This window comes from Onychomys torridus, chromosome 1 (assembly GCF_903995425.1).
Source record: "Onychomys torridus chromosome 1, mOncTor1.1, whole genome shotgun sequence".
Classification (NCBI taxonomy): Eukaryota; Metazoa; Chordata; class Mammalia; order Rodentia; family Cricetidae; genus Onychomys; species Onychomys torridus.
In genome coordinates, this window is record NC_050443.1 from 106,397,339 (window position 1) to 106,422,385 (window position 25,047).

Sequence of the window (25,047 nt, forward strand, 5' to 3'; positions counted from 1 at the left end):
TCATGGCTGGTAAGAAGGTCTCTGGAAGTAAAAATCACTCAATGGAAATGTCTGGCAGAACCCTCTAGCATTTGAAACAGAATAAAAATCTGAGGGGAAGAAGAGGCCAGAAGATGGTATCTTTGAAGGATCCAGAACGTTCTCTGAATCTGAGTTGGGAAATTGGGCTCAGTTTAGTTCAAGGTGTTTCTGATGTGAGGGAGTGAGTCTGCATGCCGAAGAACCTGAATTGGACCCCACAAACCTTCTCTTTTTGGAGTGACCTGGCCACTAGGAAGGCAATGGGATTAGGAGTTGATTGCCTTATTTTTCCCAGTCAGAGTCCACCTTTACCATTAGAAACAAAATCAAGCAACAAACCCACTCCAAACCCCAGAGAATATAAATTTTAAGACCAGTCACTGTAAGAAAGTGTCTATACGAGAGAAGGCCCAGAGCATAAGGCCCTCACTTCTTTCCTTTGTTTTTCAGGTTTCCAAAGCAGGCAGGTGAGTTTCACAGCACTTTTTTTTTGTGACGTCAGATCAGCATTCCAGAACTCCTCGGGAGCAATCCCAAAGTCCTTGAGAGAAAGTTATTAAAACATCACTGCAGGACGCCAGTGTCCTTGAGTATTAGCGTACTTGGGCTTGGGGGACCGGAGGGACTTTCCGAGCTTAAAGATGATTTAGTCGCTCCACAGAGGCGGGGCCACAGGCACCCGGCCCGCGGACTGCCAGTCCCGGGACACCCCACGCGGTACGAAGGAGTGGCTGCGAGTTCGGAGGTCAAAACCAGCTTGGGCGCACAAGGACACCGGTGCGCGCCCACCCGTCGCGAGACGTACCGGCTTTGGGACGTACACGCCCCGGGACGCACACGGGACAGCTGCTGGGAGGGACAGCAGCAGAAGACGAGGAGGAGGGGCGGGTGACAAATCCCCACCTCCGATCCCGCCCACGGTCCCGCCCCGCCGCGATTATAGCCGATGACTCAGGGCGGAGCTCCACATCCAACTCCGGGCGGCCGCCAAGTTCTCTGGATGGGACCAGAAGTTTCTAGCCGGCCAGTTGCTGCCTTCCCTTTATCTCCTCCTTCCCCTTTGGCAGCTAGGAGGCTATTTCCAGACACTTCCACCCCTCTCCGGCCACGTCACTCAGTCCTTTAATTCATAAAGGTGCCCGGCGCCGGCTTCCCGGACACGTCGGCGACGCAGAGGTGCCCGCACTCCACGACCTCGTGACCCGCGCCCCGGGCGGACCCCGACCCAGCATGAGCGCCGCAACCCAGTCTCCAGTGATGCAGATGGCGTCCGGCAACGGAGCCGGTGACCGAGACCCCCTGCCCCCGGGCTGGGAGATCAAGATCGATCCGCAGACCGGCTGGCCCTTCTTCGTGGACCACAACAGTCGCACCACGACGTGGAACGACCCGCGCGTGCCCCCCGAGGGTCCCAAGGTGAGTCGGGTTCGTGGTCCCACCTCGACGGTGGAGGGACCGGGTCGGGCCGGGGCTACGCGAGTCACCCCACCCTGCGCCCTCCTGCGCCACGAGAGTCCCTTCCCGTACCCTCCCCGGACAGGCGTCGGGCCCTGGGAGAGCCTCAGGAAGGGTGGTTTTGGAGGGGAGCCAGCGAGGTGCGACCCTCGTGGTGACATCGGGTCGTTTTCTACAGCTTCTTGCGAAGGGCAAAGGACGAAGGGCGGCCGGCCGGAGCTGCGGTCCCCGGGAGAGGTGACCGGCCGGATGAACGGCTGAGGCCCAGGCCCGGCCCGGCCGCCGCCTTTCTGTCCTACCGCCTCGCGTGCTGACACCCTGGGCTCCCTCCGGTGCTGGTGGCGCCCGGCCCGGCCTGCAGGGCTGCTGAAGTGCAGTCCTTTGGGGATTTCACCTTCAAGTTCCGAACTTAGTTTTATCTTGACTTTGCCGGATCTCAGGCATAGAGTGACTCAGTAAGCTAGAGTAAATAAGTTATTTCCCTACATTTAACATTAAACTCGTATTATTAATTGAAACAGCTTTCGGTTAGAGAGGTCTCTGCTGTTACAGGTCTTTTTTTTTTTTTTTTTTTTTTTTTTTTAAGGATACTCTTTCTGACAGTTTCCAAACCAGAAATTCCGACATTGTCTCACATACTTAGCCATTACCTCACACTGGAGAGAAAGCGAGTACATTTTTAATGGTGTAATTCTTCCTTGTTATTGTCGTATTAAAATACTCGAAGTTTGTTACCGGAAACAGCTGAGTCCTGTGAACACAGCAGGTGTATGCTTCATTTACGAACATCCAGGCATGTGTAATTTCAATATCAAGAGCAAGAAAATGTGAAAGTACAGATTTGGAACGAAGCCAGGAATGGGCAGGCCTGTCATCCCAGCACTCTGGGAGGCTGAGGAGGGAGGATCTTGAATTCAAGGCCAGCATGGGCTACACAACCAGAGTCTGTCTCAAAAAAATAAATTTGGAATGAAGCCAGCCAACTTTGGAATGTGCTACAAAAAAGACCCTGTCTTGCAGGGCGGTGGTGGCGCACGCCTTTAATCCCAGCACTCAGGAGGCAGAGGCAGGCGGATCTCTGAGTTCGAGGCCAGCTTGGGCTACAGAGCCAGTTCCATCCAGGACAGCCTTTAAAACTACACAGAGAAACCCTGTCTCCCTGTCTTTAAAGAAACAATTAGTTTTGAACAAAATGCTTAAAATTACAAATCTTTTAATATATAATTAACAAAAGTCATACTTAGCATACTGATCAGTTACATAAATTATAATTATGTAAGTTTGATCTTTTCAAAATGAGAAGTTTGGTAAAATAAGTACACTTAAAGACTAACCTGGGCACACCTTTAATCCCAGCACTAGGGAGGCAGAGACAGGCTGATCTCTGAGTTCAAAGCCAGCCTGGTCTATAGAAAAACCTTGCCTGAAACAAAGAAAAAAACAAAAGCACCCAAAAGACAAAACCTTATTGCTGTCTGAAGAAATTAAAAGCAGTAAAGAGTTGATATTTGGAATTTTCAAAAACTAACCAAATTTGAAATGCTCTATAAATTATAATTTTAGAAAATTCTACTTTCATTTTAATGCATGGGGTGACCCAGGCCCTTGAGAATGCCAGACAAAACTTTTTTTCCTTACAACTTTTGCTACAACCCTGGTATCCACCAGTGAGCCACATACTCAGCAGTTTACATTTACAAGGAATTAATTGTATATTTATTCCTGACTGTAATTAGGTGGGCATAATTGCATGTATCTTTCTTGTGTGTGTCTGTTCCACTGGGTAAAATGTTCTCTTTTGAAACTAGCCCTCTTCAGACTGCGTGGGGAGTAGAGGACCCATAGTGTATTACAGCTGTGTACAGCTGTATTTTGAGGCCTCCTTCCTGTAACTACAAGAAGAATCATAGCCTGCTGGCACCCCTTGTTGGAAGTGAAGATCAAGTTTGAGCATGCCCATGCATGCTGTTACTCAGAAAGTGGGATTTGTTTGATTTTGTTTTGTTTTGTCTTCTAGTTTTTCAAAACAGGGTCTTGCTGAAGTGCAAAATACTAAATCAGATATCTTAGGCTTGAAAACACTGGAAAATTTTACCAGAGCTGGGGACTGAACCCAGGGCCTTCTGCTTGCTAGGCAAGCGCTCTACCACTGAGCTAAATCCCCAACCCCTGGTCAGGTCCTTAATGGGGACCCACTTCCTTCTGTATAAGGAAATGCAGAGAATTCAAGTGTTTCTGAAGGTCACCCACTTAGCAATAGCAAAGAGAGGGCCCAAGTGAACTGACCAGTAAGAAATCAGAAGTACCTTGAATTTTTATGAACCTGGCTCATACTGACTCTGCTGTGCTAGCTAGCCAGGATTTTGATGGTGGATTGTGATTAACTCAGGAGAAGGGTTTCCTTTACCAACTTTATTACTTGAGATGGACTTGCCAGCATGGGACCAAAGCATAAGGAGGAAATGAGCATTTCTATCTAGGAGCCAAGTCCCTCAAGCTGTGCTTGCTTTGAGTCTGGGCTTCACGCCTTTCAGACCCATACTTTGGTCCCAGATGGTCCCAGAAGATGTATGTGACTGGGGCAGTTTGACTTACAAGTTGTACCTTACTGCAAGCTACAAACCAGGAAAACCTTTAATAGTTTATGTTAGGAATTCGTTTCTTTATTTTTACGTATGTGTATGCTTGTGTGCACACGTGCCCTCGGAGCCCAAAAGGGTGGTGTTGGAATCTCTGGAGCTGTAGTTAGAGGTGGTTGTCAGCCAACTTGTGAATGTTGGGAATGGAACTCATGTCCTCTGGGAGAACAGGAAGCTCTCCTTAACTGCTGAGCCATCTCTCCAGCCCCTGAAATAGGTTTCTTGAAGCATAAGGGGAAAGAGCTAAGAGACCCTCACAGCATATTCCCCTGAGGGGGAGATGCTTATCTGCCAAGAAAAATCCCTTCACTGAGTTGGGAACCAAGAACGTCTGGATGTTTATAGTCAAAGCTGATAGAAGTGAGTCCTTCTGGAAAGAAGAAAAGCACTAGCCCTTTGTGGTATAGTTAGTCTTAAACGTTGTCTTCTGGGGTTGACATGTTTTCTCTGGAGTGGTTATAGCAAATCTCCCGCCCTGTTTTTATAGTAAATAAGCCCCTTGGCCTGGTTCTGCTGGAGGCAATGTGTCTGCAGCAAACTCCTTTCCAAGTGGCTACACTTCCTCCTCCATCTTACTTTTCTGCAGTTTTCCACTGATCAGGGAGGCCCACACACCAGCCAAGACCACTTTTTCTGTAGAAAGGTTGGTATTCACTTTGGGGGCTGGAGATACATGGGCCTTTGTAGCCCCTCCTCAGCATCTCTGAGGCCAGGTACTCTAGAGTGCTGGTTCCTTACCCAGCAGACTGTCCTTCATGGAGCAGGGCTGTTCACCTCTGTGGTTTTGGGAACTCACCAACCTGGCAATCTTTAGAGTTTGTTTGTTTTGTTTTGTTTTGTGTTTTGTTTTTGTTTTTGTTTTTTTTCAAGACAGGGTTTCTCTGTAGTTTTGGTGCCTGTGCTGGATCTTGCTCTGTAGACCATGCTGGCCTCGAACTCACAGAGATCCACCTACTCTGCCTCCCAGAGTTTTGTGTTTGTGGGGTGCACACTGTGTGGCCTCTATGTAGAGCTGAGAGGACAACTTAGTGGAAGTGTCCCCCATGTGGATTCTTGAGATGGAACTCAGGCCCTCAGGCTTGGTGGTAGGTGTCTTTACCTGCCAAGCCATCTTGATGCCCTCCTGGGAGCATTTTAAGACTGTACCCTAAGGGCCTAGGGAGATGGTCCAGTAGTTAACTGCACTTGCTGCTCTTGCAGAGGACCTGGGCTCACTTCCCAGCACCCACATCACGTGGCTCACTCCAGTTCCAGGGAATCTGATGCACAGACATATATGTAGACACAAATAAGATAAAAATAATAAATCTATTAAAAGAATGCACACTGCAGTAACTTGGCCATTTCTCCTCCAACCCCATGTTGAATCTGAATTGCCCAGAATGGCACCCAGAAGTAAGTTCATAGGGCTTTCAGGTGCTTCTGAGTCGGCCACCATGGTCTTAAGAGCCACAGTGGCCCCTGGTCCCCTTGGGAACAGGGAGAGCCTCCTGCTTCACATTTGGCCTACCAACATCTCCTGGTGTCTGACCTCTGGAGGTGGCATGCCTAGGGAGCCTAGGTCCCCTGTGCACGGTGGCAGTGTGAGAGACCTCCGGCCACCCCAGGCCTGGAGCGTTTGCCTCCTTTCTGTCTTCCGGCATCTCACTTCCACTTTGGCAGATTGTACTGAGTTCTGTGAGAGGGAGAAATGTTCTCTCACAGAAAATTGGAACTGTGTTTGAGTTATGATTGAAGTGGAAAGACCCATTTATTCTGCTTTAGGCTGGGCAGATCCTCCTGTTCTCTGAAGATGAGGTCATTTTGTCCTTCTCCATCGATCCTAGGCCACTACACCTCTTAGCAGAGTCAGGAAATGGGTGGCTCTTCTCCCCCTCGCCTTTCCAGCAAGCTGCAGTCTGGGCTGGAAAGTGGTTTGGTGGGAGTGGATCGGGAGCACGGCCACGTGCCTCAGGAGGGTGTTCATCCAAGACCTTCATTTTCCCTCTAAAGAACAGCCTGTGTCTTTGGCTTGCACAAGAACTGACTGCACTTCCCAGGACACAGTTTGTCCCCCATTTTGTGAAGTAGATTTGTCCTTTATAGGGTTAGAGTGCGTACACAGGAGAACTGTGACAGCGTTTGACGTTAGCCAGGGCTGAGAAAGCTTAAAATGTTGGATGCTGTCGGGGCTGGTGGTGAGTCAGAAAACTTCATACCACCCATGAGGCTTGATTAGCACTGCCCTGCTTCTGGAATGGCACATGGTTTCCTTATATAAACCACTCTACATGTTTATTACTGTTTATCGACATTCAAATTTTTGTTCCGGTATCTTCCATCCAAAATAGGAAACCATACATAATCTAAACTTGTTCTTTTTTTCCTTCATGTTTTAATTCGATCTTAAATATATGAGAGGCCTTATGAAGAGAAGCTGAGAGGTGAAGAAGGCTCTTGCTTCTTCTCAAGAGCCTTGGAGACTCTACAGTGACTGGCACTGATGAGAATCCTCATTGTCCCCTCCCCCACTGTACTGTTCTCCAGTCCCTTTCCCCCTGCCTTGCACTGTGAGGCGTCACCACATATATCTACTGCTGCCTCAGACCTTAGGGACTCCTAGCCAGCACCAGATCTCAGTGCACACAGATACAGAAGCTGATTGTGGGTACATGGGACTTGTGTGTGTGTGTGTGTGTGTGTGTGTGTGTGTGTGTGATAGCTGATGTTACAAAGTTCTCACTTGTTTCTATGAAAAATATCTTTGCGGTCTTGGTAGCTTTGGAGGAAGCCAGAGAAGTGTGTATGTGTGTAGGATATGGATGTGTGCTTTTAAAAACCTTGCCTCTTTAAATATCCTAGACGCTGAGGGGAAACTATTCCATGACGCACAGGGGTGTGCCTAGCCTGTGGCTCCAGAGAAAGGCTGTCCAGTCATTCCTGCTCCTGGTCCTGTAGAAGGGTCAAGCATATTTATTTACTTGCCTCACCTCTCTCAGCCCAGAAGCAGGCTGTCTCCGCTCTAGATAGACTCCACACTGCTCTGATTGGAATCTCTTTGTGGTGGACTCTCTTGCTTTGTCTTTTTGGCTCACAACCCTGTTGAGTGTTCCAGGCAGTCTGTTTCATCTCAGCCTCTCCTTGCCTAGCAGAATCTGTGGGCACAGGGCAACGCCTCCACAGAAGTAGAAACACAAAGTGTGTCTTAAGAAGCCCTCAGCAACCCCCCAGCACAACCGTGATGTCCTCCAGAGGCCTGTCCCTTTAGTCACTTTCTGGGTGGCCTTTTCTGTGCAGAGGTCAGTGCTGACTCCCTGAGCCCCTCCTTTCAGGTCTGGAGGAGCTGTTTTGTCCCCACCAATGACACAGCATCCTCATCAGGTCTGTAGGGAGGGGCTGGGAGCCAACCGCAGCCAGACACGCTGATCCGGAGCAGACAGCGGTGGTGGCCGCTCTGGCAGAGCAATCTAATTATTTTTTCTTGTGGCTGGCAGTAAGATCCGACGCCATACATACCAAGTTCTTTACTGTCTATCCAGAACCACCTAGAATCGCCGATTGCTGCCATTTGAATGGGGGGGGGGCGGGGGAGGGGAGCTTGTAAACCCATCAGTTTCCCCGAGTTCCCAGAACAGGGCTGTGTCCTTTGAACTGAGGCTTCCTACTGAAAATGTCTTAGCATTTTCTTGGAAAGCAAGTCTTCCTATTTCAAAGGAACTTCTTCAGTATTCACCAAAGTAGAAGTGTAGGGACCTTTTTCCTCAGTTGTTTAGAAATGTCTTTCTTGGACACTGAATGAATAAATAAGGAATGGATAGTTTTGGAAAGCCTAATGGTGGGAGACTCGGAAGGCAGCTGAGTGGGTAGAAGAAAAGGCGTGGTGGAGGGTGGCCCATCCTTCAGGATTGGCTCATCAGGCTGTTTGCACACAAAGTCCCCTCATCTGTGAGGTGCAGCTGGGCTGTCTCCCTCCGTAGCACCCCTGTGCCTGGTGATGGGGAAATCTTAGACTCAGGGTGACTCAGAACGGAGCCAGAAGTCCTTGTTTGCTGGTTCTGCCTTGGCTGGGCTCATGACTCAGCACGGAGCGGGTGCTCCCTGACTTGGAGAGCACCCAGAGGGAATGTTTCGGGTCTGAGCCTCAGTCCAGGAGGAGTGGGACTGAAGGGCTTGGAGAGATCACACACAGCAGCCAGGAGCGGCAGGGAAGGAAAAATTAGGTGCCCAGCCTCACCGCCAGACAAACCTGGGTTCTCTGGAGGTCTCAAGCAAATTGCATGCCCTCCATTATTAGCCTGTTCCTTCTGTAAGTGAACCACTCCTAACGGAGTTGAGAGAACCAAAGGAGACAGTGCATGGAGGGGGCTTCATCCAAAGCTTGAGCTGAATGAAGCCTATGTATTGTTCCTGGGGATGTTTACCATGAAGTGGGAAGGTCTTTGTAGATTGGAGTCCAGCTGATCCTCCCATATAGTGGGCCTGGCCATACATGGGTCTTTCACAGAACAGACAGGCCTAAAGTCTTGTCTCTCATAAGCTTGTCCCAGATCTAGCTGATTCTCCCTTGACTGGTGTCCAGACAGCCCTCAGAACCCTGATCTGGGCTTCCTGGGCCCCTGTGAGGGTTGTGTAGTAACTTGGAACACAGTAGGGGATCAGATGAAGGCACTCGGACCTTCTGGGGTCTCCATTAAGGCCCCTTTGCTCCGAGGGCTTGTTGATTTATACCAGGGACAGACAAGAGAGGGGTCGCTACATTGTGCTCCACTGAACTCTTCATTATTCGGCCCTGATTCCTTGAGAAGAAGTTGTCTCTGCAGTTCTGAGAACAATGCCAGACAGGAACCAGGAGGCTGGTTCATGGCGGGAATGAGTGGCTGAGAGCGGTAATGTCAGGCAAAAGGCCTTGTGACAGACAGGACCATTGTGTTTATCTTTAGTCTGGAATGGGACCTTAGGAAGTCTGTGGAAATGCTCCAGGTATGGGAGGGGCCCCTCCTGATCTTTTAAAATTCAGTTTGCTTCCCAGAGTGGAGATTCAGGTACTTTTCCATCTGCATCGATGACAGCAAGTGGCCTTTCTTTTTCCCTAAGAGGAAGTAAGTACTTGGTTTTTCCCTGAAGCTGAGTTTAGGAGCTAAGTGTGTCTTGACTGGGCTTCTCCCCACAGCTGTGCACCAGCTTCCCCTGTGACTTGGGGTCCACCCCGTTCCTTTATCTGCCAGGTGGAAAACCAGAGGGAGGTTCCAGGGCTTGGCAAAGTGGGGAGGCTGGAGGCTGACCGTGGGTCAGCACTCCCTCCAGCAGGAGAGACAGCCAGCAGCTTGCCCCCAGACCCTGTGTGGGCTTCTCTGAGGGATGCAGTCAGAATGCTGAGGAGAAGGTAGCAGATGCTCTGCTCCCAGGCCAACCTTTGCGTAGCCTGCCCTGGCCTGGCTTTCCTTCCCTCATCTCTGGATGGGTGCCGAGCTCCATTCCATGCATTTACATGCCATTTCCCAGCAGTGAGTTTTTCTGTGTGTAAGCCTCTCCCCCAAGTAGCTGACTAGCCTCTTTGAGAAAAGAGCACTCAGGGCTTAAGTTTTTAGGGTACTAGTTGGCCCTGTTTCCTTGCGGGTTAGTTCTCAGTGTAGAGCTTGGTCTTCTTTCTCTTGCTAACCAGTCTCTTAAGACTGAGATAAAAGGGCTTCTTTAGAACCCCCTGGAAAGTCAGGGAATTTTAATGGCTGGGACATTGAGTCTGTTGTAGCAGATTCTGTCCAAGGCTAATGAGCTGCAGGGAAAGGTTAGTGTCCAGGGTGGCAGCTTATAGGCCAGGGCTCATGCCCGTTCATACTTGCTCATTTGGACACAGCGGCAAAGACAAGCAGCCCAGGTTTCATGTCCTAAAACACAGGGATGTCCCTTTTATTAAATCCTGGGATGAAGTGTTTCTTTTTTGTTTTTGAGACAGGGTTTCTCTGTGTAACAGCCCTGGCTGTCCTGGAACTCACTCTGTAGACCAGGTTGGCCTCGAACTCAGAGATCACCCTGCCTCTACCTGGGATTAAAGGTGTGTGCCACCACCGCTCAGCTGATAAAGTATTTCTATTTGAATAACTGGCCTATCAGAGCAAGCCTTTGACTTGTGATGTATATATGACCTGTGACTCACAGTTTTGTGGTCAACACAGACCCAATGTCTTTTTTATAAAAGACTTATTCATAATTATTTTTGTTTTTAATTGTGCATGTGTTGTGAGTGCAGGCTTGAGCACGCGGGTGTGCAGTCACTTGCGGAGGCCACGAGAGGCCATTGGATCGCTTAGAGCTGGAATTACAGGCTGTTGTGAGACACTAGCCGTGGGTGCTGGGAATCTAATCCTGGTCCACTGCCATCTCTTCAGCCTCATGACCTCTTGTCTTACCAGGAGTCCCAGAGCAAAAACTGTCTCCTCAGAAGCCCTCCAGAAGCAGTAGAGACCCAGTGTCACAACTCGGGGGAGTAAGAGAATTTTGAGCTTGGCTGCCGGAATGCCTGGCTGCTTAGGTGTCACACCGATAGTACGTCATTTATGCGGCCTGTTGGGCCAAACCGAAGGCTGTGGTGGGTCACTGAAGGTCAGGTGTCTGCCAAGGTGAAAGTTTTGTCATCTGTAACCCACCTGATAGAGGTGAGCCAAGCCGCTTCATTTCTGCCCAGATAGATCCTGGCTCCACCAAGAGTTCCACGTCCTTCAAACCTGTCTTTCTCACTGGTGTTAGAAGTTTTGAAGTATTTATTGTTAGTATAACTCAACAGCTGACCTGGGTGAACGCTCTTCTGGCCTAAAAACCCAGTTCATAGAATTGGCGTTCTACTTAAAATTCCAGGGCTGGAGTTGGAAGTGCAGATCGCTCTGCCTCTGCTACTGTTGCCATAGCAACGGGAACGGTGGTTTTAGGTGTCAAGCCCACTTCATTAAGAGCCAGGATTGGGGGCTGTTTCTGCGGTTCAGAGCGCCACCTCTTCAGTGTATAGGGAACCAGCTGTGCTTGGGGTCCAGGCCTGCTTTTCATTCCATGCTGTGAAATGGTGTGTGCCAGCTCATGGTGTGTGGAGCACCTACCTAAAAGGTGCCCCACAGCTCTTCTCCCAACCCCCCTTCTAATATGAGGGGGGTGAACCCTTGTCTTAGTTTTCTATATAAAACTTGGGGGTCCTTTGAGTTCCAATGACTTCTGACAAATTCAGGCATGCTTGCGGTGATATGGCCAAAGATGAGTTCCAGCAATTTCTGGTGCATACCTCAGATCCCTCCTCACGCCAGCCCCTAGGCCCTCTCAGCCAAGCTGAATGAGATTTGCTTGAGATGGACAAAAAGCTTTCATCTTTTTTTTTTTTTTTTTTTTTTGAGCTGAGGATCAAACCCAGGGCCTTGTGCTTGCTAGGCGAGCGCTCTACCACTGAGCTAAATCCCCAACCCTGCTTTCATTGTTTTTATTTTTTTCTGGGTGATTCATTGTCCCCTATAGTCTGAGAACCAATACTTTGTATATAGAATATTTCTGGGCCTCCCCTGAATTTTATAGCTAAGGGAAATTGGGGTCTAAGGAGGGGGTGTGGGCTGCTTATGTGACACATGGTGGGGCAGGAAGCAATCTTTTGTCAGTGATCTGTCCCTTTAGTGTTTGCGGACCTGCGGACAAGCCCGTCACTCACCGAGCTCAGAGCCTGTCTTCAGGCTTTCTCCGATAATGGCTTATGCCCACAAGGGCACATTTTAGCTCATTTAATCCCCCCCCCCCCGATTTTTTTTTTCTGGCCATCTCATGGAGTCCTTTGGTGCCCTAAGGTAGCCTAAGGATTTTAATATTTGCAATAATGTTTGCAGTATACAAACAACAGAGTAAAATGAGCGCATTCATTTATGAATTAATGTAGTAAGATAAGTGAAAGTCAGCCCCGAGGCTCTCATCTCCTAATTAGGGTTTGTATGTCTTCCTGATGTCTTCGCCAAAGATAAGGCTAACAGCTGGGCTGCAGGGAGGTCGCCAGGAAGAGGTGAGCATCTGCTTGGCAGCTGTGCTTGGGACCAGCCCCTGTGTGATGATACAAGATGGAGAGGATTCTTGAGGTCCCCATGGCAGTCAGGATGGTCGAGGTGCTGAATCTTACCTGAAAGATGCTGGTATGACCCAGAGTCACCTGTGGACATGAGCTTGAACTTGAATAGGTCTGAGTGAACTGAAGAGGTACAGTTTAAATGGTATTCAAGAGGAATCACAAATATTACACATTTTCTTTACACACACACACACACACACACTCCCACACTCCCACATTCCTACATTCCCACATGCCCATGCAGGCACGCACACACTCACACACGTGCTCTGTCATGAGCCCATCACAGGTTAGAATGGACCCCATATCCAATCCATCCCTTCCAGGCAGTGCTTTTTTCTTCCTTCTTAATTTCTTTCCTTTCTTTCTTTCTTTCTTTCTTTCTTTCTTTCTTTCTTTCTTTCTTTCTTCTCTCTCTCTCTCTCTCTCTCTCTCTCTCTCTCTCTCTCTCTCTTTCTTGTTTGTTTTTTGTTTTTCGAGACAGGATTTCCCTAGCTTTGGAGCCTGTCCTGGATTAGCTCTGTAGACCAGGCTGGCCTCGAACTCACAGAGATCCACCTGCCTCTGCCTCCCTGAGTGCTGGGATTACAGGCCTGTGCCACCACCGCCCAGCATGCTTTTTTTTCTTAATGAAACAGGCTTTTGCTATTGCAAAAATTTCTTCTAGGAGAAGAGCCAGAGCATCAGCAAGGCCAAGACATTTCAGTGCGGACCTTGCTATGGCTGAAATTATCATTGAAGTAGATGTTGTTATTGACCTATTTATTCTGTGAAGTCAGCTGGCTTTTCAAAATATTTTTTTCCAAACAAAACCCAACAGAGGAATAGAAAGGAGCCTGGGACTTCTTTAGGGTGCAGTGCTCTCAGTGATAATGGGGTTCTATCATGGCATGTGTGGGTGACTAATTCACACAGACCCAAGAGGACTCTAAGGAAAAGCAGCCTCGGGCCAGGCCCACCTGGCTGCTCAACCTGCTGTCCAGCCAGTGCCAGCCAGCAGCGTCATTTCCAGTTGACTCCAAGCTCAAGACCGGAGTCTTGGTGGAGGCTCCTGCTTTGTCTCATGCTCTTCTGGCTACCAAGGGCTTCTGCCTCCTGCTCACTTCTCTTCCCCACTATGCCTCCCTCCCGTCTCTGCCCTGTGCCCCCTCCTCATACGCCTCTTCCTGTAAGTCTTGGGCCTTCCTTTCTCCTTCGCTCACCCCTTCGTCCCTCCTCTTGGTTCCTCCTGTCTTGTTGCGGCATCTGTTGAGAACGCTCTAGCTCACCTCATCTTCCACAGTTCAGCATCTGTTCATGGTTACCACGTTTCTTCCTCCCTGGGGCCAGACCTAACACTTCTGCAAAGACACAGGTTAGATGTTGCCTCTCCTGTCAAGGATGTGTGAGCTGGATGGGACTTCCTCCTCTCTCCCTTTGCTTTTCCAGTTGAGGTACAAAACGGGTGAGCTGCATAAGAGGCAAGGTCTTCAGTGCCCTTGATATAGTAGAAACCCCCACAGTCAGGCCTGTCTGAGGGGCATAGGGCTGCTGGGGTGGGTGAGCTGAGCTGCCACAGGGGTGAGCAGTAAGGGGGCTGCATGCAGGAAAGTATAGCATTTGATGGGGTATGTATACATACACACCACCCAGATGCAGAGAATGTTTTCATTAACTCAAGGTTCTTTCCAGAACCTTCCAAGCCACTTCCATAGGCATCATTTCTGTCACCAGCAGTTGGCCTTGTCCTTCACTTTGGGTCCTTTGTTTTGGAGTCTCTTGTGTCTCTTTAGGTGGGGGTCTCTGATTTCTTCTGGACCATCATCTGCACATCCTTCTTAAGTGTGGCTTAGAAAACTTCACCCAAGGGGCTGCAGAGATGATTTCCTACTGCCTACACTCAGTTCCCAGTTTACAACTGCCTGTAGCTACAGCTCCAGGGGACCTGATGTTGTCTTCTGGCCTCCCACGTTTCAACATTTTTTAAAGGCCAGGTGTGATGGTACATACCTTTAGTCCCAGCAAAGGCAATCAAATCTGAGTTTAAGGCCAACCTGGGACATGTAGTGAACTTCAGCCTTAAAAATAACACAACACAAAACGCATACCTTTAATCCCAGCACTCGGGGAGGCAGAGCCAGGCAGATATTTGTGAGTTCGAGGCCAGCCTTGGCTACCAAGTGAGTTCCAGAAAGCACAAAGCTACCCAGGGAAACCCTGTCTCAAAAAACCTTAAAAAAAAAAAAAAAAAAAAAAAAGGCAACTCAGGCCTGGAGAGGTGTCTCAGCAGTCAAGAAGAGCACTGGATGCTTTTCCAGAGGACTGGAGATTCCCATCATCCACATGGCAGCCCACAACTGTAACTTCAGCCTCTGAGGGTATTGTGCACACATGGTACACATTCATGCAAGGAAAACACTAAAACAGATTTTAAAATTGAAAAAAAAAAAATCTGAAATTGAGGTCTGGCATCACACCTGCAATGCCTGTACCCTGGTAGCTCAAGCAAAAGCAGATGTTTGAGGCCAGCTGGCCCTGTCACAAACATACAGTCTCGCTGTAGTTCTGTAGGGTGCTTATTGCTTGCCTTTTTAAAAAAATTTATCTATCTATCTATCTATCTATCTATCTATCTATCTATCTATCTATCTATCTATTTATTTTTTTGTTTTTTGAGACAGGCCTGTCCTGTATCTCGCTCTGTAGACCAGGCTGGCCTCACTCACAGAGACCTGCCTGTGCTCTGCCTCCCAGTGCTGGGATTACAGGCGTGCACCACCACCCAGCTTCTGCTTTGTTTTAAAGAAATGGCGTTGAAAGGCTTAGAGGGGTAAGGGCTGCTTACTGAACTGTTGACTAACGGTGGTAAAAAACGAGCTTGGATCCTAGCTAGGCTGGCCTCCACTGTGGGGAGTGTCATTTATACCTCATCCATCCCACGTTTCAGGTAAACGTGGTTGCTGTTTGTTTCATGCATTAACCTGTCCACATGAATCCAGGCTGACTCAGACTTAGGATGCGATGACGTCAACCGTTGATCATTGGGACATTACTTCCTCGCATCTTATTTAGCCCTGCGGAGCTTGCTAACTCTCGGATCCACTCAAAGAGTATAGGATACTCTCGATCACGTGATTAATACGCCTCTGGGAGTTCCCAGGGAGCTGGTACGGACCGCGAGTAGCTCGACATCAAGTAATACAAACTGCGTGCAATCAATAACCAATGTCTCCTCCAGTCAATCGTGCGCTCGAATCATGTACTCTAAGTGCACACACTTCCTTTCGTGTGACATTGCTGAGACTCAGGATGATATAGCTCATAGTCCCGATCCTAAGTGTCATGTACTCCCTTCGCATTGGCTTAGGCCTGATTTTCTTGCTGAATGGCTGCTTGAACAGGACACAGACTACTCCTAGCTCATATGGCCAGGCAAGCCCAAGCTAGCCTCACCACAACTAGGACCAAACTGTTTATGACACGCAGATGGCCCCTGATTTGGTCATCTCAACCAACAAGATATGACCCTTGCAAATAAGGGGTTTATAGAGACAAATGTATATTGAGGGCTGTGGGATGTGAGCGATCTTTTGGAGGCGGAATGGATGTGCTGAGGCTTGCCTGGCTCTGAGAACGTCATACAAACCCCAAAACAACAAAACCAACAACACACCACAAGCCATAGGAAAGATAGGTTGGCTCGTCACCTGTGCCCCAGATGAAACAATAAGTTTCAGGCAGTCCCCCAAAACATGTGACAGGACTATGCAATCAATACCTGATTTCAGCTGCAAAGAAGGGTGCCTGTCCCAGTGAGTGAACACATTGCCTAGAAAACATGTTAGAGCAGGATTCTTTGTCGTCTCCTGCCAGCTCCCTATGGTGCAGGCCTCATGGCCAGGACTGGGTTCTGTGAGGCCTGGATCTCCTCCCAACTCTTGAGTGGCCTGAGAGTTAAGCAGGCTAAAATAATGCTGATGTCCTGAGCACGTGGGTATTCTAATCTGAGAGTACCAAGTGCCTGTCTGCCCCTCTCCCCAAGGACACAGTGACACCCTTGCCTTTTCTGTATTTTGGAGGCCCTCCAGGGGCAAGGTCTCAGCAGGAGAGAGGCAGTGGATGAGCCTGAAAGGGCCACATTCCAGGGCCAGCCACCTGGTGTCCAGGCCTGTATATAAATATACAACATGGCAGAATTTACGGCCTTTTCACTCAAAACGCAAATCAGTCGTGAGGGGCTGTCCTTAGCTTTTGCCCAGTTCTGCAGCTGTAGAAATTCCTCTCTGAGCTCCTCCACAGATTCCCGGCTTTAGGCATTTGCTGACCATTCAGAGCACTGCTTTGCTGAGGAAGGCTTACTCTCCTAAATACCGACCTACTTGGATATGTGCAAGAGACACAGCACAGCTCCTCTCCTGAGGAAAGGTTTTTCTGCTCAGGAGCCGGTCGGAGGCCAAATTGCACCGCCGCTGATGGGAGAGAGATGTCATTGCCCAGTGAGTGGCTGGCCGGCCTCGGTGGCTGAAATAAGATCTTCCCCAGAGGTACATCTGGAACTTGGCCTTCTCAAGGGTCCTAAAATAGCCCGGCCTCTAAATGGACAACTTTGTGAGAGGACATGAGAAGGACCCCCAACTGCTCTTGACCCGGACAGGGTTTACTGTATTGAAGGGGAAAATGTTCTATGGTGCTTGTTAAAGTATGGCAAAGAAGAGGTTATGGGGAACCTTGAGATAGGACCAAGGCTGCTGTGGCGGGGAGAGATGAGCGCAGCGCCCTGCCGAGCACAGACAAGGCACAGGGTGGACTCGTGGATAGAAAATGACTCCAAGGAGAAAGCTGCTCAAAGGCCAAGGGGCTTCTGACCAAACTCACTTAGCGGGATTCTTACAAGCTGAGGGTGACCCGACATCTCCTGGGGAGGACAGAAGGCAGGGCAGAGCTGGGAACCTGATCAGATGGCCATGGTGGTGGCCTAGGAGGGAGGGATTCTGGTTGACCTGCCTCAGCTGTTCTTTTGCAGTAACTGGATTTTATAAGGAAGTGCACAGCTGAGCTGAGGAGAAAGTTCAGTAGCCTTACTCTGAAGTCTGGCCAGGCAGACTCTGATTTGTGACACTGGCACCTTAATCCCTGGTTTTGTTTTCTTCTTCTTGCACCACTTCTGCATTCCTGTGTATCCCTCTCTTGCAGCTTGTTCTAAAAAAAAATTTTTTTTCTGTATGTGGATCTGAGGATCGAACCCAGGGCCTTGCTCTTGCTAGCCAAGCGCTCTACCACTGAGCTAAATCCCCAACCCCCTACTAAAAATGTTTCTAAAGAGCTAGCCCCTGACACACACACCTACACACACACACCACACACACACACACACACACACACACACACACACACACACACACACACACCCATGCTTCTCCAGAAAGATTTTCAAGTTATGTTCTGTGCTTGGATCAAATACAAACTGTAGTTGAGAGCTTTAACGGAAGCTGAGAAGTTTGGTGCCCTTTGGTAACTGGAGTTGAGTCTTCTTGGAATCACCTTCTGGCTTCAGTCTCTGAAGATTTGCAAGGGCAGTTAGCTGCTGTCTGTTGTCCTACCCTGCCGCCTGACTGTCACCTAGAAAAAAAACCTGTCTCACCACTGTGGGAGAGTGAGACTCCTCTGGTGCTTCAGAGTGATACTTTGACTTCCAGATCTTTTTTTTCCTCCCGTGACGGGTTTTATTATAACCTGGGCTATCCTGGAACTTACTGTGTAGACCAGGATGGCCTCAAAGTCAGATTTGTTCTCTTCTACCTCCCAGGTCCTGGGATTAAAGGTGTGCACCACCATTCCCAGCACCCCTAAATCTTAAACTGTTGATCACAAAGCAGTCTCCAGGAGTCCGGAAAAAGCAGAGCCAGTGGGCTGTCTGTCCCCTGTGCTCAGCTAGCCTGTCTGACCTCTGAAGCCCATGTCACTCCCGCACAAGACTTTTTCTGCACACCCTTTCCTTCTCAGGTCTCTGCCCTGTTTCTAACCAGTCTTTGTTTCTCCTTACTTTATTTTAGGAAACTGCATCCTCTGCCAATGGCCCTTCCCGTGAAGGCTCCAGGCTGCTACCCACCAGAGAAGGCCACCCCACATACCCCCAGCTCCGACCAGGCTACATTCCCATTCCTGTCCTCCACGAAGGCTCTGAAAATCGGCAGCCACACCTTTCCCATGCCTACTCCCAGCCCGGGGTGCAGCGATTTCGAACTGAGGCAGCAGCGGCTGCTCCTCAGAGGTCCCAGTCCCCTTTGCGTGGTGGCATGACAGAAGCCACCCAGCCAGATAAACAGTGTGGACAGGTGCCGACAACTGCAGCAGCTCAGCCCCCGGCTGCCCATGGACCTGAGGTAAGAGACCTGGTTCATGCTGGGCTCAGGGCCCGGCCGGCCGCATCAATGTTTTCTCCGTGCCAGAGACAGTCTGGAAGCCTCCTTGTTCCCTGTATCATACACCTGTGTTTCTCAGGTGTCCAGGCTTATTTTTGTAATAAAAGAATTGACGCCCGGATGGCAACTGCATGGTCAAAATGGCGTAGAGGTAGAGGTAGTCCAGCTGCATGCAGCAGCTGCCCGGCCTCCTAGGTCAGCGCTCTTTATTCACACTGGGCTCTCTCTGAAACAGTTACTCTGTTCAGATACACACTAGCCATTTGGCCCTCCGCTGGGGATGAAATCAGAACGGCATCTCTGCCTTCAGAGTGTGCCGCTAAAGGAAACTAGCTTAAGTCAGAAGGCCAACAGCTTTAGACTTGGGCTCCAGCCCTGAAGCTCAACACTGTGAGGTCCGTTAATAGTGAAGACTGCAATGCCTCCGGTTCTGAGCCGAGGTTTGTGGCCCTCAGATCTGGTAGGGTTCCTAAGTGGTTAATTAAGGCCTCTTCGTCCCCGTCTTTAGCTTATTCCCTGGGTCCTTGGCGTTGTTCTTGAATATGAGCCCCCCCATTTCCTGAGCGTATCGGCGTCCCAATTGCCTCTCGACTCCTACGTCTGTTCAACTTCTTGGGATGCAAGTTCACTGAAAAGTCATAGTTGAGGTGGGATCCTGGAGGTCTCTCCCCTTCCTAGGAGATGTGGCTGCCACGTTTGTAAAGTTTTAGCTGTACGTAAATCAAAACAGCACATTGGTCAGAGAGCTTACTTAGAAAATTGAAGCTAACGAAGGCTTTTAGTCGTGAGCCACCTGAAGAGCCATCTTCTTCACTTTCTAGAAGGTAGATTAGAGAGGGGTCTGGCCTGCACGCAGCCACAGGCAGCTCCCAAGATGCTCCACTGCATTCTCCAACAAGAGGCTGAGAGGAAGTAAGGAGACAACAGCAAGCACAGTGGAGCACGCCCTTCCTGTGCTCGCTGCTGCCTGCCAAGGCCTGTGCACAGATGTATTCGGTTAATCCGGACAGCAGCCCTGACGTGCGCAGGCAGGCCACCCTTTTCCCACATGTCAGGTGAGGCTAGGAACTGAGCTTCCAAGTGTTTGAACCCGGGCCTTTTCATTTCAGAGCTCCGAGAGCCTTGTACGTGCTAGGCAAGTGCTCTCCCAGGGAGCTGCATTCCCAGCCCTCTGGTCTCAGTGCTGTATGTGTTAAGTAAGTGGAGATGGAAACCAGGGCCCCAAACACACTGAGCACTTGCTTCCTCACAAAGGGATGCAGGCAGCCCTTATCCTCACACGCACCGGAAGGCTTTGGGAAATGTGTTCTGTGATACCTGATGGATATTCGGAGTGCCAGGGCAGCAGGGTCATTAATGGCACCCTTTTCCTCTTGCAGCGGTCTCAGTCTCCAGCTGCCTCTGACTGCTCCTCCTCCTCCTCCTCGGCCAGCCTGCCCTCCTCCGGCAGGAGCAGTCTGAGTAGCCACCAGCTCCCCCGGGGCTACATACCCATCCCTGTGATACATGAGCAGAACATCACCCGGCCAGCAGCCCAGCCCTCCTTCCACCAAGCCCAGAAGACCCACTACCCAGCTCAGCAGGGTGAATACCAGACCCACCAGCCTGTGTACCACAAGATCCAAGGGGATGACTGGGAGCCCCGGCCGCTCCGGGCAGCATCCCCATTCAGGTCACAGGTCCGCGGTGCATCCAGCCGGGAAGGCTCTCCGGCCAGAAGTGGCACACCGGTTCACTCCCCGTCACCCATCCGTGTGCACACGGTGGTTGACAGGCCTCAGGTATGGAGCATCAGTAGTTGATAGAGATTCAGATGGCTGTAGCAGGCAGAGGGGTTCTGCAGGTGCCCTGGCCTTCCTGTGAGCATAGGCATGGCTAGAGAAAAGCAGAATTCTAGAAGTTGCCGGTCCTTGATGAAAAACAAAAAATACAGGACAGAGACTGTTGATGTTGAACCTTCGTACTTTCCACAGGTTTTGCTCGGCTGATTGCTTCCCCTTGCAGCGACTCCGGGGGCTGAGCGGGGAGCTTGGTAATGCTCTCTCTCAGGCTTGTCACTCTCGACTCCTAGGATCATGTTCCTTAACGCTCACCCCACCTTTCCTGGTCTCCCCATGCCCCCCACTCACACTCCAACCACAGCGTGGTCTCCAATTTAAGAGATATGCTGTTTCCCTTTCTCTGTTCTACAAGCCATTCTCTTGATCCCTCTGGGAGTTTGCTCAGGTTGGATCTGTTCCATAAAGCACCGGTGCACACCCTCCCCGCCTTGCCCTCCAAGGGGTTGGCCCAGCTAGTCTGTTCCCCAAAGCCAGCTCCTTTCTCCCCATGTCTTGTGTGAGTCGCTCAGGGTCCAACACCTGATTATTCTGTGCACACTGAATGGCCCTCTTATCTCTTAGCTCTGAGCCTGACAACAGGGGACCATGTCTGACATTCTCCACCCTTTACAGGAGGGTACTGTGGTCCTTGGATGATGCACTGGCAGGCAGTAGGGGAAAGATATCCCGGTCTGGTGGAGATCATGGGTGCAATCCTGCACATCCTCCCAGGAAGCTGGGGTGAGATGTTATTGAAACTGAACAGCCTGCGGCTTAGAGGCCGGACACTCAGTGTCCTTGGCCTCCTCCGGCTGCAACATGAGCAGCTGAATTATCAGCTTTTAAAAGGAAATCAATTTCCTACAAACAGTGATATTATTATCTAAGTCCCTGAAACAGAAAACCTTCATCATCTTTTTGCTGTTTCTGCATGTGTGTGGTGTGCACGCATGCATGGATGTGATACATGATTTGTGTATGTACAGGCCCATCGTTGCCATGAAGTCTCTTCCACTCTCCACCTTTTTATACTGAGATGGGATCTCTCACTCAATGCAGAGCTTGCCAGTCTAAGTAATCTAGCTAGCCATTTATCTTGCTTTTGGGATACCTTGTCTCTGCCTGCTGAGTGCTGGGATTACTGATGGCCCACCACACCCATCTAAACTGTTACAGTGGCCCTGGGGATCCAAACTCTGGTCCTCACGTGTGTGCACCAGGTGTCTGGCATGCAGAGTCTTCTCCCCAGCACCGATTATAGCTTTTTTATTTGGAAATGATTTCAACCTTTCAGCAAACTTGTAAGACTCATACAAAGAAGTCCCAGGTGCCCTTCATCCAGGTTTGCTGTTTTGTTTTGTTTTGTTTTGCTAAGACAGTCTCTCATGCAACCCAGGCTGGCTCCAAAGTCGTTGTATAGCTGAGGATGGCTTTGAACTTCTGGTCCTCCTGTTTCTATATCTCTAGTGCTGGGGTTACAGGGTATACCACTGTGTTGGGTTCATGTGGTGCTGGTATCAAATCCAGGGCCTTTTTCATGCCAGTCAAACACTAGCCACTGAGTTACACCCCCAGGACCACCCCCTCACCCCCGCCCACCCTGTTAACGCTGGCTGCTCTGGTTTTCTGTTGCTTCTTTCTCGGTATCTACTTTTTGACTGCACAAGAAGTACTTGCGAATAGCATGCCCCTTCGCTCCTGAATACTTCAGCAAATATTTTTCCTAAGAAGCACAACCGCAGTAGATTGGCCAGATTCCAGAAATGTAATCTTCTTGAGCAGCATTATCCAGTGTACTGTCCGCTTTTCAAATCTCCTTCCCAGCTCTTTCCCATTTGGGGATCCGATCCAGGGTTGAAAACACGGCCTGTGGACTGAGTCTCTGGAACTGTTTCCCAGCCTCTCGTGCTTTCATGACCTTGACATTTCTGAAGAGCACGGGACGCCCTTTGCTAAGTGTTTCTCCTTACACAACCTTTGACTGCTTTTAAAGCCCAGAGTGGGAAGTGGCTGTGGTAAGTGGTCAGGGCTGATGTTGGGCAAAAGGCATTTGGTGGAAAAATAGCTGGCCAGTGAGATAGCCCTGCCACTCAGGATCCATACCTGGATTTAACAATCCCAGGAAAGAGGGCCCGTTTGTAGTGAGAATTCCCCTCCAGCCTGCCCCACGTTTTCTGGAGTCGGTGAGGGAGCATTTAATCCCAGTTTGACCTCTATTGACCTTGATCTGGGTGGCCTCTTTTATAGCTTGTTCAACAAACCATTTTTAGAGCATCCAAGGATTTGACTTATCTGTACATTAAAGTAGAATTCATATCTTTTACTTGGGATGAGAATAGTGCAGCATTTCTTCCCAGTTGATGAAACTGGAACATGTGAGGATTTTAGAATCCCGCTATTCATTTAGATGCTAGAAAAGCCCTACTCAGTTCCCAGTTGGAGAATAGTTCATCTTTAAAAATAATGACCTTGACCTCCAGTCCCTGGTAGAACTGTGCAGCCAGATGCCAGGATAGGTATTGTATCATCGGTGTTCGGGGGCCAAATTCCTCCAGAGCTAACTATTGTAAGCATCTTGCTATTCTCAAAAACAAATAAACAAAAAACTGGTCTGAGCAGAAACCACTAGGCTGCTATAAGTCTGGAACAGGTGTTTGAAAGGTCACCCATGAGACTAGAGCAAGGAGAGGCTGGACCTGAGGCAGTGCCTCTGGCCGAGGGCTGAGTTGGAGTCACTCAGAAAGTCCTCTTAAGCAAACCCCATGAGCAGCCAGCATGTTGTTTCATTTTTGAGAATTACAGCAACTTGCTTTTCCTTGCCATCAGAAGATCATATCACATATACATAAATAAAAATAAATTTAAAAAAAATCTTCTTAAGGCCAGGCAGTGGTGGCGCACACCTTTAATCCCAGCACTCGGGAGGCAGAAGCAGGCGGATCTCTGTGAGTTCGAGGCCAGCCTGGTCTCCAAAGAGAGTTCCAGGAAAGGCGCAAAGCTACACAGAGAAACCCTGTCTCAAAAAGCCAAAAAAACAAAAACAAACAAACAAACAAAAAAACAAACAAAAAAACCCACGTATCATTGTCTAAGCTCAGTGGATAAAGAGGAGCGTGCTGTGCAAGCCGGGCAGCCTGAGTTCGGTTCCTGGAACTCACAGAATGGTGGGAGGACAGCAAGAACTCTGCAGGTTGCCCTCTAACACCCACACGCACTCACTGTGGCACAAGAGCCTGCATACACACGCTCCATAAAAAAAAGTTATCTCCAGTTATCTTGCTGTTTGCTGTTAGCTATAAATTATTGTTTGTGGCCTCTTTTCTCCGCAGCCCATGACCCATCGAGAACCTCCACCTGTCATCCAACCAGAAAACAAAACAGAAAGTAAGCCAGGCCCAGCCGGACCAGATCTCCCTCCTGGACACATCCCCATTCAAGTCATCCGCAAGGAGCCAGACTCTAAGCCTGTGTCCCAGAAGCCGCCTCCTCCTGCTGAGAAGGTGGAAGTAAAGGTCTCCTCTGCCCCAATTCCTTGTCCTCCTCCCAGCCCTGCCCCCTCAGCTGTTCCTTCTCCCCCCAAGAATGTGGCTGCAGAAGAGAAAGCAGCCCCAAGCCCCGCCCCTGCAGAAGCGGCACCCCCCAAACCAGGAGAAGCGGAAGCCCCCGCCAAACACCCAGGTGTGCTGAAGGTGGAAGCCATCCTGGAGAAGGTGCAAGGACTGGAGCAGGCTGTAGACAACTTTGAAGGCAAGAAGACCGATAAAAAGTACCTGATGATCGAAGAGTATCTGACCAAAGAGCTGCTGGCCCTGGATTCTGTAGACCCTGAAGGGCGAGCTGATGTGCGCCAGGCCAGGAGAGATGGAGTCAGGAAGGTTCAGACCATCTTGGAAAAACTCGAGCAGAAGGCAATTGACGTCCCAGGTCAAGTACAGGTCTATGAACTCCAGCCCAGCAACCTGGAGTCGGAGCAGCCACTGCAGGAAATCATGGGCATGGGTGCTGGGGCAGCTGACAAGGAGAATAAGAAAAATCCTGAAGATCCACAAACTGAAAGCCAACAGCTAGAAGCCAAAGCAGCCCCGCCTCCCAACCCCAGCAGCACAGCAGACTCGGTTGGCGATAATCCAGTGGCTCCCTAGGGTCCACGTGGAGCCTTGGGACCGACAGTGTGCCGTAGAGACTTTTAAGTTGCATGCACTGCGGGACTTGCCGTCAGTTGGTTCATATTATCCATAGCCGCTTGGTATGCCATAACTTGGGGTGGAGGTCGGGCACTAATGAAGGGGGATTTCTTCTGTATTGTCTGTATAAATAAAGAAGTTGCCTGTTTCCGAAGTCTAACCCTGCTGCTTGTTTGAGAGGCCTTTCCGTGCATGAGTACAGTGAGTTAGCCATGGCTGTGAGCTGTCTTTCTGTAGCTCTGGACTAAAGGGGTTTGGGGAGATAGGCAGAGAGTTACAGGAATGTGAAACCCGGTTTTGAAAACGTGTTGCCATTTCGATGGGCTATCTTCATCTCATTACTGAAATATCTACCTTTAGCTAAAATGAGATGTGCAAGGAGCCTTAGGACTATCTGTATGCTGGAATGGCTTTAATGTTACATTTTGGGGGTTGGAAATAAAGTGATTATATAACTCTCAA

General features: G+C 49.6%; 1 protein-coding gene across 1 annotated transcript; it reads left to right on the top strand.

Moving 5' to 3' along the window:
• Window positions 1-839: 839 nt before the first annotated feature.
• On the top strand, window positions 840-25,047 carry Bag3 (BAG cochaperone 3). The gene is made up of 4 exons (XM_036176766.1): window positions 840-1,437; window positions 18,213-18,542; window positions 19,961-20,362; window positions 23,731-25,047. Exons 1-4 carry the CDS (start codon window positions 1,252-1,254, stop codon window positions 24,541-24,543), a joined length of 1,731 nt encoding a protein of 576 aa, XP_036032659.1. The 5' UTR covers window positions 840-1,251; the 3' UTR covers window positions 24,544-25,047.

Bases quoted from the DNA above. Each gene is read 5' to 3' on its own strand.
- Bag3 (XM_036176766.1), top strand. From the start codon at position 1,252: ATGAGCGCCGCAACCCAGTCTCCAGTGATGCAGATGGCGTCCGGCAAC. The intron at 18,543-19,960 runs GTAAGAGACCTG...TTCCTCTTGCAG, and splicing joins CGGCTGCCCATGGACCTGAG to CGGTCTCAGTCTCCAGCTGC. The intron at 20,363-23,730 runs GTATGGAGCATC...TTTTCTCCGCAG, and splicing joins CGGTGGTTGACAGGCCTCAG to CCCATGACCCATCGAGAACC.